Source organism: Scatophagus argus, chromosome 19, assembly GCF_020382885.2.
Source record: "Scatophagus argus isolate fScaArg1 chromosome 19, fScaArg1.pri, whole genome shotgun sequence".
In the NCBI taxonomy this organism is placed as follows: domain Eukaryota; kingdom Metazoa; phylum Chordata; class Actinopteri; family Scatophagidae; genus Scatophagus; species Scatophagus argus.
Window position 1 is genome coordinate 8349917 of NC_058511.1, and position 17426 is coordinate 8367342.

Genomic DNA, 17426 nt, shown 5'->3' on the forward strand with positions numbered 1-17426 from the left:
CCCTAACCGGAAAACAGCGACGGACGACCCTCTCCGCCGCCAACGAATGCTGCGTTTGCGAGGAACAGTACAAGCTGCTGCGAGCCCAGAGAAGGACAGACGAGTCCCGGTAACAAACAAACAACGGCGACACGGCAAACTCCACGAATTTGAGCGGAGTGCAGGTATGTTTTTTAGCTACATACTCACCCGTTCGGTTACTGGTAGTGTTACGTTATTTAGCCACTTGTGTGCGTTTTGGCTATTTGCAATTGTCACGGGGAAGTTAAAAGAAACGCATTCGTGACCAACCCCATCCCCCTTGCGTCTCTCGCTCTCTTTCCCCGCATGCGTGTGTGTGGGGCGCGCGCGCCCGCGTGCGTGCATTCATGTCCGTTTTCTCGCGCTAGCGATAGCAACCGAAAGAGAACCGAGGCAGGAGTCCGTCTGGGCGCGCTCGTTTTGTGTGCTTTCCCCCCGGTCTCACTGCTTCACACGCCGTTGCTGTTATTTTCTGTTCACGTTACTGAACTGTTTCTTTCCCGTGGCGTGTTAATCTTCCACACATGGTGTCCCCACCGGCAGTTTTTAACGGTGTATTTTCAGAATAAGAGAAAACCTCACTACGGAAGTAACTGTTCCACGTGTCTACATCTCACCGGGGGCGGTGCTTTATTGTTGAAAACAAGTTAGTATTGATCAACACATGGTAACGTACTGTGGTTGTCTTGTTGGATCATGTGAATTGAAGTTGAATTCACACCATCAGTAGTTCAGTGGCTGATCAACAATTTTGTCATCATAAAATGTGGCAGTCGGGCACAAACCAGTATTCGTGAAAGCCTACTTTTCCAGAAAACGTAAATAAACCTTGATGGAGGCTCTTAGGCTGAGCTGTGGATAAATCATTTCAGAGTTTTCTGGAGTTATTAAACTAAAGCTTTTCTTGAGACAGCGTGAATTCTACTATAAAAGACAAAATGAAGTATGTAGTTAGTATAGCATTATCAGTGCTGTGATGAAGCCTACCTGTGGGATGGAGTCCCAGACCCATTTGTGTAAAGCTCATCCTCCTGCAAAAAAGGCAATGACTTGATAGAATTTGCTTGGATGTGAATTAACTGGCATTGAGAATGTGTAAAGGCCAGACTTCCATCACATGTTGTTATATCCATATCTGAAAACCAAATGAAAATTAAAGTACAGATCTGTGCAGTCACTATAATGTTAAACAGCATTAGCTATTTTCTAGAAGCGCAACAGCTAACCGGTTGTGAAGAAGAAATAGAAATCAAGCAAATGAGTCAGTGCAACCATTAACTAACACATATATTGTTTATTAGTGGTACTGGGATGCTGCAGGGATATTGAGCAGCTGTTGATTCGGTCTACAGCAGGGACAAGATCAGTACACTCAGTTGCAAGTTTTTTAGGTGTGTGATCTACTTAAAACTAACAGTCCTGTGATAAATGTTAGCATCCAGTGTTCTTTATTTGCTTGAAACTGTCTTAGAGTGGTTTTGGATAAATGTGGAGACAGTTGAATTGTATTGAGAGATATTTTTCATATTCACCTTCTATCCTCACTGATGTAATCCTGATCCTGATAATCAAGCATGTTCAGTCTGAGGCCGAATTTAACACGACTGTTTTCTTTACTGATCAATCTGCCAATCATTTTCTATATAAAAAAATATTTCTTATCAACTAAGGAGATATAACTATTCACAATGCATTCAGATTGCTTGTTCTGTCCCACCAACAATCCAAAACTCCAAAAGATGTTCAGTCCACTGTCGTTTATGACTAAGAAATTTGAGGGACTGAACCACAATCGGAGACTGTTGAGCATTGTTTCAGTTCCCATTTAGTCTGATTAAAGTTACAGATGAGAGAGCGTTACGTCTTCGGCGCCTGCTGTACTCCTCTTGCACAAGAAACGCAAACTAAGCCTTTTCCTGGAGTGCTGCAGTGCCAGCATCTTTGCACTCTGACCTCTGTGATGAAACACATATGTCCAGAGGGATTTTTCACTGTGGAGAGCATGTGCAGAGTTATACATTTCAGATTATCTGAGGTAAACTGACTGATGAAGTATCCATAGTCCTCTGTCGTCGTACCTTTCCTCAGCTGTGTGGTGTGGAGGACACCCTGCCCGTGGGCTGTTTCCTTTCTCCACTGGAAGGGGGTAGAACCAGTTCTGCTTCAGGAATGTGTGTCGACGCCCGCAACCCCGATCATGTGATGGCCTGAAGCCCTTGTAGTACTCCAGTAGCCTTTAGGGTCACCAACACCCAGCTCATTGGTCAGCAGAACACACAGCGCTCTGAAATGTTCTTCGAGATTGAATTTGGATGGCTGAAGTATGTCATCCAAAAAAATGCTTCCTCAAAGCAACCACAAGAGCTGCAAAGACTACTTTCTTTAGCTCTACTTTCTATCTTCTTATTTTGTCAGTGTCTCTGGCTGACATTTGAGGGCCAGAACATGTTGTAGATCAATTTGTGTAAAAAAGCTCTATAAACTCTATTAAAACAGGAGGAACAGAATAGTGGCGTATATAAAATAATTTGACACTGTAACCTTGTGTCAGAAATTGGAATGGATTTTGTAATGCACTCCTGTGTTTTGTCCTAAGCTTACCACTGTCCCTAGAGGTTGACCACGGTGATTATGTGAGAATGGTATTCTTTAAATTGTTAATAGGGAAGCCTCTCTGTCTGTGTACACAGCTGTTAAGACAGCCTGTATATGAAACTGCCTGAACAATTTGGTTGTCATTTATTTAAAACTGCTGTTCAAAGTTTATTTAGAACGAGTTTTTTTCCAGGATCCATGTCTTGGAAGAAATTTGAATTCACGTTTAGCATTTACATACCACTTATATGTATGTTGTTTTGCTGAGCCGTACCATTATTTGCTGTGACAGTAGTGCTAGACAGCTTGTCTCTAGCAACTCAAAATGATTCTCCACTGTTGTGTTAAGTTAGCCTTCACAGGGTTGTCAGATCACCACAGCCTGACTCTCTGTGGTCACAGTAAACTCTGGTCTCCTTCCAGACAGGAAACTCATTGCTGCTTGTGTCTGTGTGTCTGTGCGCCTTTGTGCAGGTTGAAGAATGGAGTTGGCCAACCATGGTCTTATCCTGCTGCAGCAGCTTAACGCTCAGAGGGAGTTTGGCTTCCTGTGCGACTGCACTGTGGCTATAGGAGATGTCTTCTTCAAAGCTCACAAAGCTGTCCTCGCTGCCTTCTCCAACTACTTCAGAATGCTCTTCATACACCAGGACAGGTAAAGGAGGAATGTTATGCTATCAGCCACAAGCTCAGTAACAAGCTGAGATACATTTTGTTGTCACATCAGAGAATTTACCAAATTCTACTCATGTCAAAGACACATTGACTTTTCCTCACATTGTCCAACAAAGAGTCTCTGTAGCTGAGCACTGGACTACAGAGCCCCCCTGGGGTCAGCTGAGGAAGAGGAAAAATCCGCAAACCTGTAAACCTGTGCTCATAGTTTAAAATTCTATGGGTGCAGTTTATATACCACACTCAGATTCATAATCTGCCTCTAGATTTGTAATTGCTGAATGTGTCAGTTGAGTTTAAGGAATCCGAATCATGAACAAGCATCACATTTCTGCTCCATGCAAAGTTTAATCAGGAGAAACAAGAGAATGAAGTTAAAGGGTCCAGACACTGGTGGTGATGGTGACTGGTGACTCTGCAGAGACAGATGATTCTAGCTGTGTCGCTGTGCTATTGGTTGGATGTAGCCAGCTGATGAGAACAGCTGACATCTCAATTGACAGCCACAGATAATGACAGCAGGAAATTATGAGTGAACATTGCGTGAGAGGAGTGAATGACAGAATGCTGTGAGAGTCTTGCTGACTGAACTTTTGCTAGGGCTTCATTTTACTGTGTAAAGATGTTATAGAGATGAGTGTGTCTGTATTTAACATCAAATGGAAAAATCAACTTATTGTGTTTTCAAGATTTCTGTCGAAATGAATATAATTATAACATAACTAGAATTTCATTGAACATAGTCATATTACTGTATGACACATACAGGTCTGTGTGTGGCGATGATGGAAAAATTCAAAATGTATTACAAGTTTTGGCGACAGATTGACAGAACTTAAATTATAAAGAGAAAGTTTCCTCTGACTCTAGGTGTGCTCCACTCTGCGTATCTGTATCTCTGTCTTTTAATAGGATGACCCACTGCTAATGTGTGCTAGTCGTGTGTAAAAATGTCTACTGTCTGTGGAACAGATTGAGGTTACAAATTGGAGGGATTATGAGAGCACGAAGATAAAAACATGGTATCTGTGCTGTGCTCATGTTTTCAACAACTTGTGAACAGTAAAATTAAAATTTTTTCCACACATAGTAAAGAAATAAAAAACTGTTGCTCTGGTGCATCATGTCAATGAGCTAATGCTATCAAGACTTTGTACATCGTTATCACAAGTTAACTGTAATGTCTTGGTGTTTCAGTGACTGCGTGCGCCTAAAGGCTGCCGACATTCAGCCAGATATCTTCAGCTACCTCCTCAACCTGATGTACACAGGCAAGCTCGCACCGCAATTGATAGACCCTGCACGGCTGGAGCAGGGGGTCAGATTCCTCCATGCTTATCCGCTCTTGCAAGAGGCCAGCCAGTCTGTGTATTCACACCCTGAGCACAGCATCAACCTTTCCACCTCCCTCTACGGCATCCAGATCTCTGACCAACAGGTAGCGCTGTCAGCTAGGTTGCCCACTCGACGCCAGCTCTCCTCACCGTCTGACATGGAGCAGCTCAGCTCAGAGGGGAAGTATCCGTCCACGCCAGCTGCCACAGCTTCCTTACCGTCCAAGCTAGCTTCCTCACCCCTAGATGTGGAGGCCTCAACTAGCGGCACCAAGCCTGCAGTTGAGGAGGGGGGAATGGACTCGCTAAGCGCTGAAGGTTCCTCAACCAATGCCATCCTCCATGTAAAGCCCAGCATCATGAAGAGGAGCTCCTCCTTTAGGAAGCATTACTCCTGTCATCTGTGCAGCAGCCGATTCACCCTGAGGAGCCTGCTGAGAGAGCATCTCCTCCAACACACCCAGGCTCTGCAGCAGGCACCAGCTGAGCCCAGCATTGCATTCTCACCTGTCATGACTGGAGAGCATAGCATGCTAGAGGCAGAGGGGGTCCTTAAAGGAAGCAAGGCGGGGTCAAGTGCCTCAGCTTCCACTACAGCAGTAGAGATAATCAGCGACAGCGAGCAAACGCCTGTTTCAGGTACCAACTCGGACTCTCCCCGAGCAGAGGTGTCCACATCCTGCTGGGGCGTGGGAGGATTAAATTCTCAGGCTGACACACCGCCTCCGTCAGACATTGCGGACATCGACAACTTGGAGAGTGCCGACTTGGACAGGGAGGTGAAGCGACGGAAGTATGAGTGCTCCACCTGTGGCCGCAAGTTTATTCAGAAGAGCCACTGGCGCGAACACATGTACATCCACACGGGCAAACCCTTCAAATGCAGCGCCTGTGGCAAGAGCTTCTGCCGGGCCAACCAAGCAGCCCGCCATGTGTGCCTGAACCAGGGGGCCGACACCTACACCATGGTGGACCGGCAGAGCATGGAGCTTTGCGCCGCGGGTGACGACAGCAACCAGATGGAGGCGATGTTCTTGGGCTGCTCGTCAAAGCCTTACAAGTGTAACATTTGTGCGACCACCTTCTCCAGTCCCAATGAGGTGATCAAACACTTATGTTTCACTCAAGGAGGATTGGTGGGGCTGCAGGGAACCACAGGAGCTGGGGTGCTGCTCCAGCGTGAAGAGTTTTCCAAAGATGAAGGCTCTGATTTGTCCAACTCTGGCACCCCACTGGAACCCATTAAGACTGAGGAAATCCTCGTAGAATAGTGCCAAAACTGTTTATTTGTCCTTTTTAACACATATGTTTATTTTCTAAGTTATGACTAATAGGTAAGCTAAAGGTTAAGTTAGTCAGGGTATGTATGTGGAGGCTCTCATACTATTTTTGGATGTTTTTTTTTTTATTATTTTTAATTTTTTGAGTATGACAGAAAGTATACTTAATAGTAAAGATAATAGCCTTTCTGTAGCTCTCTGAAGTTCAGTCCAACAACAGTAGAAAAGCAAATAAAATTAAAAGCTAAACTGCATATCAGTGAAGGAGAGGAAGTAACCGTTACTTTGTTTCATCTCATTATTTTATTGTTGGTGTACACTGGTATTTGAGTCTCACATGTCAGGCTATGCCACGTTGCGTTTTCTCTCAAGAGCTACTGTTGTGGTAAAGCTGCACAGGCAGACTCTGAGTAGAAAAGGAAGAGGAAGCTGAGACAGTTCCGGAGGTGACAGAAGGTTGTGAGATGAGTTGCATCGTGTTAGATTTGAGGGGTAGAAAGAGCAAACTGTCCCCCACCTGGAACTGCAAGGAAGACTTGTGTGTTCTCGGTCAGAAAAGAGATGCTGATTCTGCACATCAGGTATAGATTATAATTCCAGCTAAACGTATACAGTATATTCTGAGCTGAGACAATCTGTGCTCTTTTTTTAAGTAGATGTCCGATATGCAGGAAAGGACGTTTGTCTTCCATTTATGTTTTGGTTGACTCAGCAGAATGAATATCTTGAAAAGTAACATAATGACCATTACTTTATCAGCAACTGTGTAGTGGTTTTACTCCTTGTTTTGTTGACTGTGCTAAGTATGATTATTGTTCCTTTGTTGTTACACCATATTAAAGCACAATTACTCTTTATAATAAGAGTTTGGCGCCACAAAATTGAACCCAACAAACAAGAGTGGTCATTGTGTGCAATTGATCCACTTTTGTTTTATTTTTTACTCATTTTTGCTTGTGTGACTCATTGAAGAAGCAACATGTTCCATTCGGACACACATACCTTGGTGGCACACTGTCCTGTACAATATTGAACATAATTATATGAATTTGCTTGAATCTGCTTCTAAAAACCCTCAATTTGTGTTGGACATGCTTTTCTAATTTTATATACGATGCTGTATTTACAAAGATTGCTTTATATTGTAAAAGTTGTATGTATGTTAATAGACAAATAGTTTTCAAAATAGGATTGCATTTGGTTTAGCAAAAGGTTATCTATTAGGGATGGGCATGATGAAGCTATCTTTAAATTCTTCAGGAATTAGGTTAAAAGTGGTTAGAATTAAAAATGGCCGCTCCTGTAAGTCCAGTTGCTAATCCTATTCATTTTGCGCAAAGGGAAACTTGTTTTCTGTGTTGTTAAAACCATTTATTAAGTCAGACAAATCAACTGTTTGAAATGACGGAAACACGTTCTCTGTACCACTGGTGGCTAGAAATACATAATGTTACATAAATGTTCAATCATTGTGTAGCAGTTAAATCATTTGTCAAACTAAAACAGGTGAAGTGTAACAGTAGCATTAGGGATGCAGGATATTTAGCGCATAAATGATCGGCGCACCATCTACACGTTCCCATGCAGTAGTAATGGTGATCTGCTAGTATCTTGCATCCCTAAGTAGGATAATACAAATTATTCAGGAACAGAATTCTCAATTAGGCTCTTGTCAGGCTTTTCAGGTTTATGCAAATATAAAATATATCAGTGTTTTTCAGTGTCTTTCGTTTTGGTATTTCTGATGACAACTTGTCAGATTAACTACATAATTTAAAGAGATGGGGGTTTTTTTAATATTACCAAAAGTACACAAGTTATCTTCGGGAGGCTTGCAAAACTTAATATTCTCATTGTTCCTTCCAGAGAAAATTAATATCTTAATTGCACTGTTATCCTGTTACTGTTATCCGACATTGCCTTTCTTGCTGAAACTGCGTAAAGAGAGAGTCATCAATCCAACTTTATCCAACCCACAAGGATGCAAAAAAAAAAGCCAAAAATGATTTCTGTTAGCATGACATTTGTCTTTTGATTTTCAATGAGGCAGCAAATCTAATAGTTGTAGTTTACAATCATGACACAGCAGTGATGGCTACTCATCCTAGAGACAAATGTAATTGTTTGGATGACTCATAGAATAATGCAATTGCAGTATTATTTCAAAGCAGACTTGTTAACAAAGCCACACAAAAGCTGATTAGGTGTGTTGCAGAAAATAATGTTTGGATTTACTGACTTGTTAATAAGTTTGTGAAAATATGAAAGCCCATCCCTAATATGTTTAACTCATAATTTTGTTTTCTTCTGAGCCCGTTTCACTCAGCGTCCCGTGCAGGTTTGTGATGGTGAAAATGAGGCCCTGCTCATCTTTGGCTTAACTGGGACTTTTGAACATTATATCATATTATATTACATATTGACAAGCAGTCGCTGCTTTGATGCAATGAGCCCAGTGTTTGGCTAGATGGAGCTGTTTTTCTTAATTGTCTACTCAGGTCTCGTGAAGAGGGAAGGCTGTCAGATTTGAAGTAATATCTTAACTAGTGTTTTTGTACTGTGGTTGCCAATGATCTTTGCCATAAATCAATATTCCATCACATTTTGTTTCACATAAAAAAGTAAATGTCTGAATTTTATCTTTCGAGTGTTTAGTATTGACTAACAGGGAAGGTTTCTCGCTTGCATTTTGATTCAGGCTTGTTTTGTTGAGGGAATTGTAATGCTATACTACTGACATTCATTTCTCAGAGCTCAGTTGATACACAGAAATATGCACACCTTCATGAAAAGTCCTTCCTCAGTCCGAGTCATCGTCCCACACCAGTCTTGTAACTTATTGGTTGTGTATGTGCGTGTTTCAACATCTCAGTATCTCAGGAAGATGAGAAATTTCACTTTGTCTTTTCAGTCCACTGTCGCTTTATCAAAACAATAATCATTCATTACCATCCCATGATCCTCCTCCCCAGTTCCCCTCTGATACCTACTGTGATCAATCTGTGTTCTCAGGAATGTGAGTAATTTTCTGTATAAACAACTGGTTTTTGTTTTTTTGTTGTTGTTTTTTTTCAATGAAGAATGAACAATAAAAACATGTCTTTTTATAATTGTGGATCTTTTTGTCTTGTCTCAACAAAATTGCTAACTTCAACAAGAATTGTTCTTTATTCATTTTGGCCATCCGTTCATCCTTTTAGTATTTTTAAGCACTCAACACTATAAATGTTTAATAAATAGATAAGGAGTTCACTGCCTAACTGCATTAAAAGGTCCAACGATTAATACCAAACACACAGAGATTTTCTCTAACTTTATTGAATGAAATATAGACACGTTTCTGTATTCTTACTATCAACAGCTTGTAGAATATAAAAGCTAAGACCATGCTACACAAATATAATGCTAAATGGCTGCAGGTAATTAGTTAATATTACAACGGTATGATTTTTAAGTACATACAGTGGGTAAACAATCTGTACAAATGTTAACAAGTTCACAGTTAAGTGGTGTTACAAAAAAGCAGGGAGGACTGAAGTGGGCAAGCACCCCAACTAAATGCTTTACATTATGCAACAATAGCTAAGTTCTTTCGTTCGCTGTGGATTTTTTTAATCACCTATTTTTACATAAAGCAAGTATGGATGTGACATACGTTCTAGAGTCAAAATAAAGGGAAGTGGTGACCTAACAGGGGTCAGTACTTCCTGATCTCCCTCCCATTTGGTCGTAAAGCCGAGTGAAATTTGAGCCTCTGGAGATGCTGGTGTCCGCCACTATCGGACTAAAAGCACTCACAGTTAATTCTCAAAAAGTCTCGGTGATTAACACAGTGCAAAATTTGGTAGGAAGGAAACAAAATGCCAGTGTAACCCACGGTCACATGTTTGCTTTGGCGATAAACCTGGATCCCAGGAGTGTTTCAGATATTCCTCCATGATAAAGACTCTCCCACTTCAAAAATAAACCCTGACCTTAATAGGTTTGATGCATGACCCAAAGTTGCGGAGGGTTTAATTGGATGCAACTGATGTCTTAACCCGTGAGCAATGGAAAGATCATGACCTTAACTTGATTTAGCTTTCAAATAAAGAATAAAAACAAGCTTTTGTTTTCACTCCTGGTACCAAGCAGTCAAGTGTCTGTGCCTCTCTATATGCCCAGCCCGTGAGTCTACCTCCAGCGTGGTGCCAGTTTAATGAACCTGAGCTGTCATGCTGGGTGAAAAACATAACAGGTACCATAAGGTTGGACTGAAAAAAAGAGCATTTTCACACTTTATCACCCTTGTTAAAACTCTCAGTGATGGCACAGATGACTGAAAACTAAAGGGTGCAGTACTTTTTGTAAGCAACAGAGGGCGTCAATACACAGTCTTTTCAAGGAACATAAATATAGTCTGGTAATGAAATGTTAAATCTGCTGCACACAAATAATACATACAGTATGTCACACATAGTAACCCAGAAGACAAGGCCAATAAACAGTGTGAACATGATACGCTTCATAAGTTGTTCTTACATGCACGTGTCTAAGCAGTAGGACTCTTCCAGTGTCACAAACTGGCGTTATGTATCCTTTACACATTACTAAATACCTCTGCCACATGATCAGATGAGGGTGTTATAATAGGATTTTATTGTATTATTACATGAAACAATGTGTAACAACGTCTTTTTCACAGTAAATCAGGCAGTGACTTGTTTGTCTTGTCTACACGAAGCTTATGAAACATTTTGCAGAGTGAGAACACATGACAAGAAAACGTCTCAAGAGTAAAACTTGTGGTGCATTTCTGGTACGTATCATCAAAGTCTGCCCTCTTGTTATTGTTTTTTTTTTTTGTTTTTCAGTCAGTGTCATCACTTACTGTCAGTGGAATCACACTTGTACCATGGTTTAGTTTTAATTGCTACAGAGTTTTGAAATAATCACTGAATACGACTGCTAAAGCTGTGATACAGCGGCCACTTACATGCAACATTTGTTTTGGAAGCAAACTGACTGTCATAACGTTGCTCTAAGGACTGATGTGTCACAGCTTAATATGGGAATTTTAAAAACAACCAACAATGTCCATACATAAACAAAACAGGTCAAAAGCTGAAAATAATAGAAACATATGGGTGAATTAAAGAATACTTAAGATATAAATACAATATACAAGATAATAAACCTCCATTTTTTTTCACCTTCTGATGCCATCTCACTCACGCTACTATACACATACAAACACACACACACACACATGCGGACAGAAACACACTCGACCAGGTTGCTGACTTTTTGTCTTATGCGGCAAGGGCAATGGAAAGTCACTGAGACATACATCACACTGATTACAAGCCAGGTGGGCTGCTTCTGAGGCACGGGGACATGCTTCAGCGTGTGTGTGTGTGTGTGTGTGCGTGTGTGTGTGTGTGTGAGAGAGTAAGTGAGTGGGTGAGGATACGGAGGTGGGACGGGGCGACAAGGCGGCAGCATGGGGTTTGAGTACAGGTGGAAGGGGAGGTGGAGACAATGGCGGATCTGTTTCTTAGTCACTCAGTCTCTCTGGGCGGGATGGGTGGAGCCCAGTCTCAGTGTGTTACCACAGAGCTGCCTCTCTCTCTCTCTCTCTCTCTCTCTCTCTCTCTCTGTCCCTTCCTCATCACTTCCTGGTCCAGACAGAGTGTCTCCCAGGCGTCAGTCTTGTATCTTCAGCTGTGGTGGAGAGGCACAAGAATAGATATTAGCAACCAGAAAAAAATCTTTCCCTATCTAGAAACAGAAACTATATGAGACTGACATTACATTTGGAAACAACTGGTATGTTTTATTGGAGGTCCAGAATTAAATAGCTTTCAAGGAATATAAGAATAACTGTTTGATGTGTTTGATTGTAAGTGCACATTGTTTTTTACTGGATTGTATTCTCATTCAGATCACTATTGGCCTTCAGTTATATACTTCAGACACTTAACAGTGAAATCAGCTACTGTATTTGAAGCGAAGCATCCTTTAATTCTTGTCATTTTAACAACAAACAGGTACCAGTGGGGACTGAAACATAGTACGGGTTCCATTTTTCCATTTCTATCTCCTCTCAGAAGAAAGACGGCATTACAAGGGGGGGTCATTTTCTACCTTAACTGTGTTTTTATGTGAGCTGTATACTGTACAGGGTATTGTCAACCAATTCAGAGATAAATAACATGAAGATTAATTATACACTGTACATGTAAACCAAGACAGCCTAATCATTTTAATTCCCCTACATAATTCATTACTTCTCATACCCACTTTTATCATGAATAAAATGTTTTTACTGTTACCTGTTTTTACCATCCCGTGTCTTTCTTTTGTTTGTCTTTTTTATGCCTCTCAAGATTTGTTTATATGATTCAGCATACATTTACAATGAGAGGGCTGCTGCCCCATTGCTGCCATTAAGCTCCCGGAACTCAACAAGCTCTTTCCTGCCACACTTTTCCTTCTGCCTCATTCCTCATTGTTCATCAGTTCATCAGACAGAGTCACTAAAACACTGTGGCACATTAACATTGCACTATCCTGGTCAAATTAAAAATATAACCCTGTGAAAACAACTGGGGCTCTTTGAGTTTTTGTAAATGAATCTAACAAATGTGTACTCTGACATGGTTTCCTGACTCCATACTGAGCCTGTGATAGAAGGAAAACAGGAGGAGGCAGCGGAGGAATCATAATCAGTCTTTCAGCACAAGTTCATCTGTCCCTCACACACCGCTTCCCTTTGAGACCCCAGCCTACAAAGAAGGGGTCAACGGCGGCATTCCTGCTTTGATATCAAAGGTCCCCTGGTTACTCATAGCCTGAACAAAAGCTTTTTCATCTGGCTAGTGGGCAAATCCCCTCCCCTACTCCCTAATAAAAGTAAGACCCATTGATGTTTCAAAAAAGCCACTATGAGAAGATTGTTTGATAGGCCAACAAAAGAATTTCAAAAATAACTATGTTTTTTTCATTCTTTGCTGCCCTATCACTAATTTTACAATTCCAAAATAAAAATATGCATTAATCAGTTTCTTATTACCAGCATTTTCATTTGTCAACAGCTGCCACAATTCTGAACATACATCAGTGAAGATCAGTCTCACCTGCTCATGATGCTGCTGTGATCTCTGTGGACGAAGGCTCGATCTCCTTCACAGCCTCCTCGATCACCTCGATCACCTGTGCCATCACTTCTGCACACTTTGCTGATGGGTTTTTCTCCGTCTCTGGTTGGCTGGCTGCTGCTTCTGTGTCTTGGCTGGGACTGGAAACCTCTGCTGACTCTGTCACTTGAGTTTCTTCTGACAGTGTTGAGAGTTTGTTTTCACTTGCAGCATGCTCAGCTTTTACACTGGTGTCTTCGGCCACAGGACCGTTGCTGTCAAACTCTTCCACAGCCTCTTCTTCCACTGATGGTTCCTCAATCACCTGTGCTGTCTGCAGGACCACCTGGACTGGCATGTGAATCACTTTCTCTTTGTCCTCCTCTGAAGGGGCCTCTGACTTTGCTTCTTCTGACTGTGGCTCCACTTCCTTCGCTGCTTCTTTTACATCTGTTTCCTGAACCCCTGTGTCTTCTTTGCTCTCTTCCTCCTTGATCTGTTCAAGCTCTTCACCTGTCTGACTCTCTGCTTTTATTTCCACCACTTCCTCCACTATGACAGTTTCTTCACTTACTTTTACCTCCACAGCTTTCTTCAACCCTTCTTCTGGTTTCTTCTGCTCCTCTTCAGAGGCATCAAGGCTCTGTGTAACCTCTACTGGGATTGTGTCAGTGACCTCCATGGCAACACAGAGCGACTGAGGTGGCTTCTCGCAGGTGACAACAACGGGGGCTTCAGTAATAAAAGGCATCTCTTTTGTCGTCTCAATCTCTTTCTCAGTTGTTGCTATAGCCTGGACTGGTGCTGGCGTGCTGGCTGTTGGGGTGGTCGGCTTTGAAGGCTCAGGTGGCTCTTCTGTAACTTGGTCCATTGCATCCTGAATGACAGCCTGGGCAATCACCATGCTCTGAGCTTCAATTTCACTTTCCTGCTGGACATCGTCCTTGATTTCCTCCATTGTCTTGCTGGCCTGGTCAGTGATGGCACTGGTCTCTGAATCTGCTGTCTGAACAACAGTGAGCGCCGTGGTGTCTACAGCTGTACTCTCCTCCTTGGTTTCTTGCTGCTGGATTTGTTCATCGCCGTCTGGCTCTGACATGGTCACCACATCTGTTGCTGCCACTTGATCAGCCTCCACACAGGGCGGGGCGATAAGAATCACTGCTTTGGTGACAACAGGAACCTCCTCACTTGGTACAACTACAGGGATGTCTGGCACAGCCTCTTTTGTCAGGGTGACCTTTGTTGTTTCACATAAGGCTTCAACTACCTCTTTTACAGGAGTATTTTCTTCAGTGGCAGCGAGCTGCTGCATGTCCATCTTCACATCCTTGATTTCTACATTTGCCTCAGTGATTTCTGTGCTTGGGGTGCAAACAGCTGCTTCAGTTGTCGGTGTGATGGGACTGACTACAACAACTTTAGGAGAGTTCTCGCTCATGGTGGCCGTCTGAAGGACTTCAGCAGTGCTGACAATCCCAACCTTCTCAATCTGAGGTTCACAGCTCTCACTGGCTGCTTGAATGTCTGCCACTCCACTCAGTGAGTTTTCAACAGCGGGCTCAAGTTCAGTGGTTTCTACTTGGTGCAACTGAGCCTTGAGTATTGCCTCTTCTTTAACAATAGCTTCTTCAGTACATGGTGGCTTCTCTTCCATTGACACCTCTGTGCTTAACCCATCACGGATCACAGCCACACACTCTACAATGGGCATTGCGGGCTTCTCCAGAGCTACTTTGGCAATCTCCTTGGTTCCTAGACCAGTGCAGATGGCCATGGCCTCTTCACGAGCGTGTGGTTCCAGGATGGTAGTTGTCTTGGTCTCTGCTTTCTCAGTTGGTGGTTCATACTCTGTTTTTTCAGAGGCTACCTCTATTGGCAGATCTTCGGTTGTCACAGATGTCTGAGGTGAGAGTGCACTAACCTGGGCCTCTACGGCGGCCATGACCTCCTCTGCACTCTCTGGCTTGGGTCCCTGAGGAACAGGAGTAGTTTCTGCAGAAGGAGTTGGAGCTACAGGCTTCACTTCAGCTGTGGACAGTCTGCGTCCTCTGTGCTCTAGAGCTTTAGGAGAAACAGGAGGCTCATCTTCAGTTTCATCTTCTGCAATGTCAGTGTCAACAGACTTTGGTGTGGCAGTATTTTCAGCTTCCTCTGGAATGTCGCTCAACTCCTCATGTTTATCGTCACTGTCTTCCACAGTGGCTGGGATCCATGAAGGTGATCTGTCTTCGGCAGACACTTTAGTCTGGACTGCAGCTGGTTCAGCAACTGGTTCAGCAGCTGGTTCAGCAGCTGCTTCCTGTTCAGCTTCAGCTTGATCGTTATACTCTGACAGGGGAACCACAGCTGGGGTGTCAGACTCTTCCTCACTTGAGCCCTGTTCAGTGGAGGCTTGTTTTTCAGCCTTCTTCTTTCTGCGCCCAGGCAAGAACTTCTTCAAAGAGAATGATGACTCGTCTTTTGGTGCTTCACTGTCTGACTGCACTTGTTCTGCAGACTCCTCAGGCTTTTCCTCAACTTTAGCCTTATTCTTAGGCATAACAATGCGTTTCAGCGTGTCCCAGGCAGACTCTCTTTCAGGGTGGCTGCTTGAAGATTCAAGGGAGGAAACAACTTCTCCCTCGCGCTCTGAGTTTTGGGAGGTGACAATGGCAGCTTCTGCTTTGCCCTCCTGCTCCCCTTCTGCTGCTGCTGGCAACTCCCCTTCAATCTTGGTCTCCTCATCATCAGAGTCAGAGGTTCTCCTACTCCTCTTTTTAGGTCCACCCATACACATTAGGGCCTCCCAGGAGACAGAGGTGTCCATTTTCTTTTTGGGCTCCTCAGTGCTGCTGACCAGTTTCTCAGTGTTTTCAGTCTTTGGCTCTTCCTCAGTTGGCTTATCCTCCTTAGCCTCCTCTTCAACACTTTTATCTGCTAACGCGGCACTCTCAGAAGAGGACAGGGTGGCTGACTTGGCTGGCTTGTCACCTGTGGCTTCATCTTCACTCTCAGAAGACCTTTTCACACGCTTTTTGGGTGTTACTAGTTTCTTGAAGGAGGACCAGGCTATGATACCCTCCTTTTTCTTCTCTCCATCAGAGACAACTTCACCATCAGTCTCTTGGCTAGACTCATTCTGGGGCACCTCCACAGCAATTACATGCTCTCCTGACTCCTCGGGTGATGAGGCTCCACTGTCAGCTTTTGGAGCTTCTGCTGACTCAGTAGAGGATTGAAGCTGCTCAGCTGCCTGCTCCCCAGACTCCGTGACCTTGGTCTCAGTTTCTTTCTTAGCCTTCTGTTTCTTAGTTGAAAGCTTTTTCAAGCCAGCACCAGTGAAAAGCTTCTTCAGGGGGCTTCCCTGGGGCTTTGCCTTCTCCTGTGAGGAAAGCATCTCAGCCTCAGAAGTTACCTCTGCTGGAGCCTTCTCCTCTTCTGCACAAGGTTCAGCCTTTTCCTCTTCTTGTTTGGTCTCATCAGTAGTTGTTTCTGCAGGAACTGGGGCTTCCACGGTGACCTCAGGCTCTGGGGTAATCTCAGATTTCACTTCTTCTGGAGTAGCTGGTGCCTCATCCTTGGGCTCTGTCGTTCCTTCCACAGGAGTTTCTGGCGTTGCCTCCTTGGTTTCTTGCTCTGCCACATCCTTCTCTTCCTGTTCTTCCACAGCAGAAGCAGTTTCCTCTGTTTTTGCAGTCTCCTCCTCAACAGCTGCCTCCTTGTCTTCCTCCTCTTTCGTCTTCTTGATGCTGGCTTTCTTTCTCAGGTTAGAGAAGAGTCCTACATTGAAGAACTTTCTCAAGGGGGACATGGCGGTCTCCTGGGCTGGTGGAGTGGTCTCTGCTTCCTTCTCAGCAACTTCCTCCTTGACTGCTTCATCAGTAACTTCAGTAGCAGTGCCTTCAGTCTGAGCATCAGGGGTTTCTGCTTTGTCGCTCTCTTTAATGACTTCGACCTCAGCAGCAGATGCCTCTGTATCAGGCTGCTCTTCTTCAGTGGTTCCCTTTTCCTCAGCAGTGGTGGCCTCTGTCTCCTTTGTCGGTTCTTCAGTCTTACTAACCTCCTCTCCTTCTTTATCTTTCACTGTCAGCAGCTTCACAGGATCTTTCTCTTCACTCTTGTCCTTCTTCAGTGTGAACTTAAAGCCAACAAACCGGAAGATCTTCTTGAAGCCTACTTCACTGGCATCTTCAGGTTTCTCCTCTGCTGCTTTCTCCTCAATAGCAGTTATGTCATTGGCATCAGGAGACTCTTTCTCCATTTTCTCGCCATTCACTTGAGGAGCCACTTCATCCTGGATGGTGTCCGTAGTTTCTGGAGCTTCCTCCTTCTGAGCCACAGACACACCATCTGGCTGGCCAACTGAAAGGACAAAAAAATTGATTGGATATTGATCAGTTTTCTCGTTTCAGCTTTACCAT

The 17426-nt window shown here is 43.4% G+C and overlaps 2 protein-coding genes across 5 annotated transcripts in view; one reads left to right on the forward strand and one right to left on the reverse strand.

Moving 5' to 3' along the window:
• The first annotated feature begins 28 nt into the window (after positions 1-28).
• zbtb2b (zinc finger and BTB domain containing 2b) lies at positions 29-6791 on the forward strand. 2 transcript variants are annotated; one of them, XM_046374143.1, is made up of 3 exons: positions 29-164; positions 3091-3271; positions 4489-6791. In XM_046374143.1, exons 2-3 carry the CDS (start codon positions 3099-3101, stop codon positions 5894-5896), a joined length of 1581 nt encoding a protein of 526 aa, XP_046230099.1. In that variant the 5' UTR covers positions 29-164; positions 3091-3098; the 3' UTR covers positions 5897-6791. The 2 variants fall into 2 exon arrangements, with proteins under 2 accessions (XP_046230099.1, XP_046230100.1); XM_046374144.1 differs by lacking the exon at positions 29-164 and adding an exon at positions 479-667.
• Positions 6792-9203: 2412 nt separating this feature from the next.
• Positions 9204-17426, reverse strand: part of akap12b (A kinase (PRKA) anchor protein 12b) — a 41856-nt gene continuing 33633 nt past the window's right edge. For all 3 annotated transcript variants that reach the window (XM_046374136.1, XM_046374135.1, XM_046374137.1), the window contains 2 exons: positions 13024-17367; positions 9204-11608 (listed from right to left, as the gene is read on the reverse strand). In XM_046374136.1, the coding sequence (XP_046230092.1) occupies positions 13028-17367 (4340 nt within the window). In that variant the 3' untranslated portion in view covers positions 9204-11608; positions 13024-13027. The remainder of the gene's footprint in view (positions 11609-13023; positions 17368-17426) is intronic.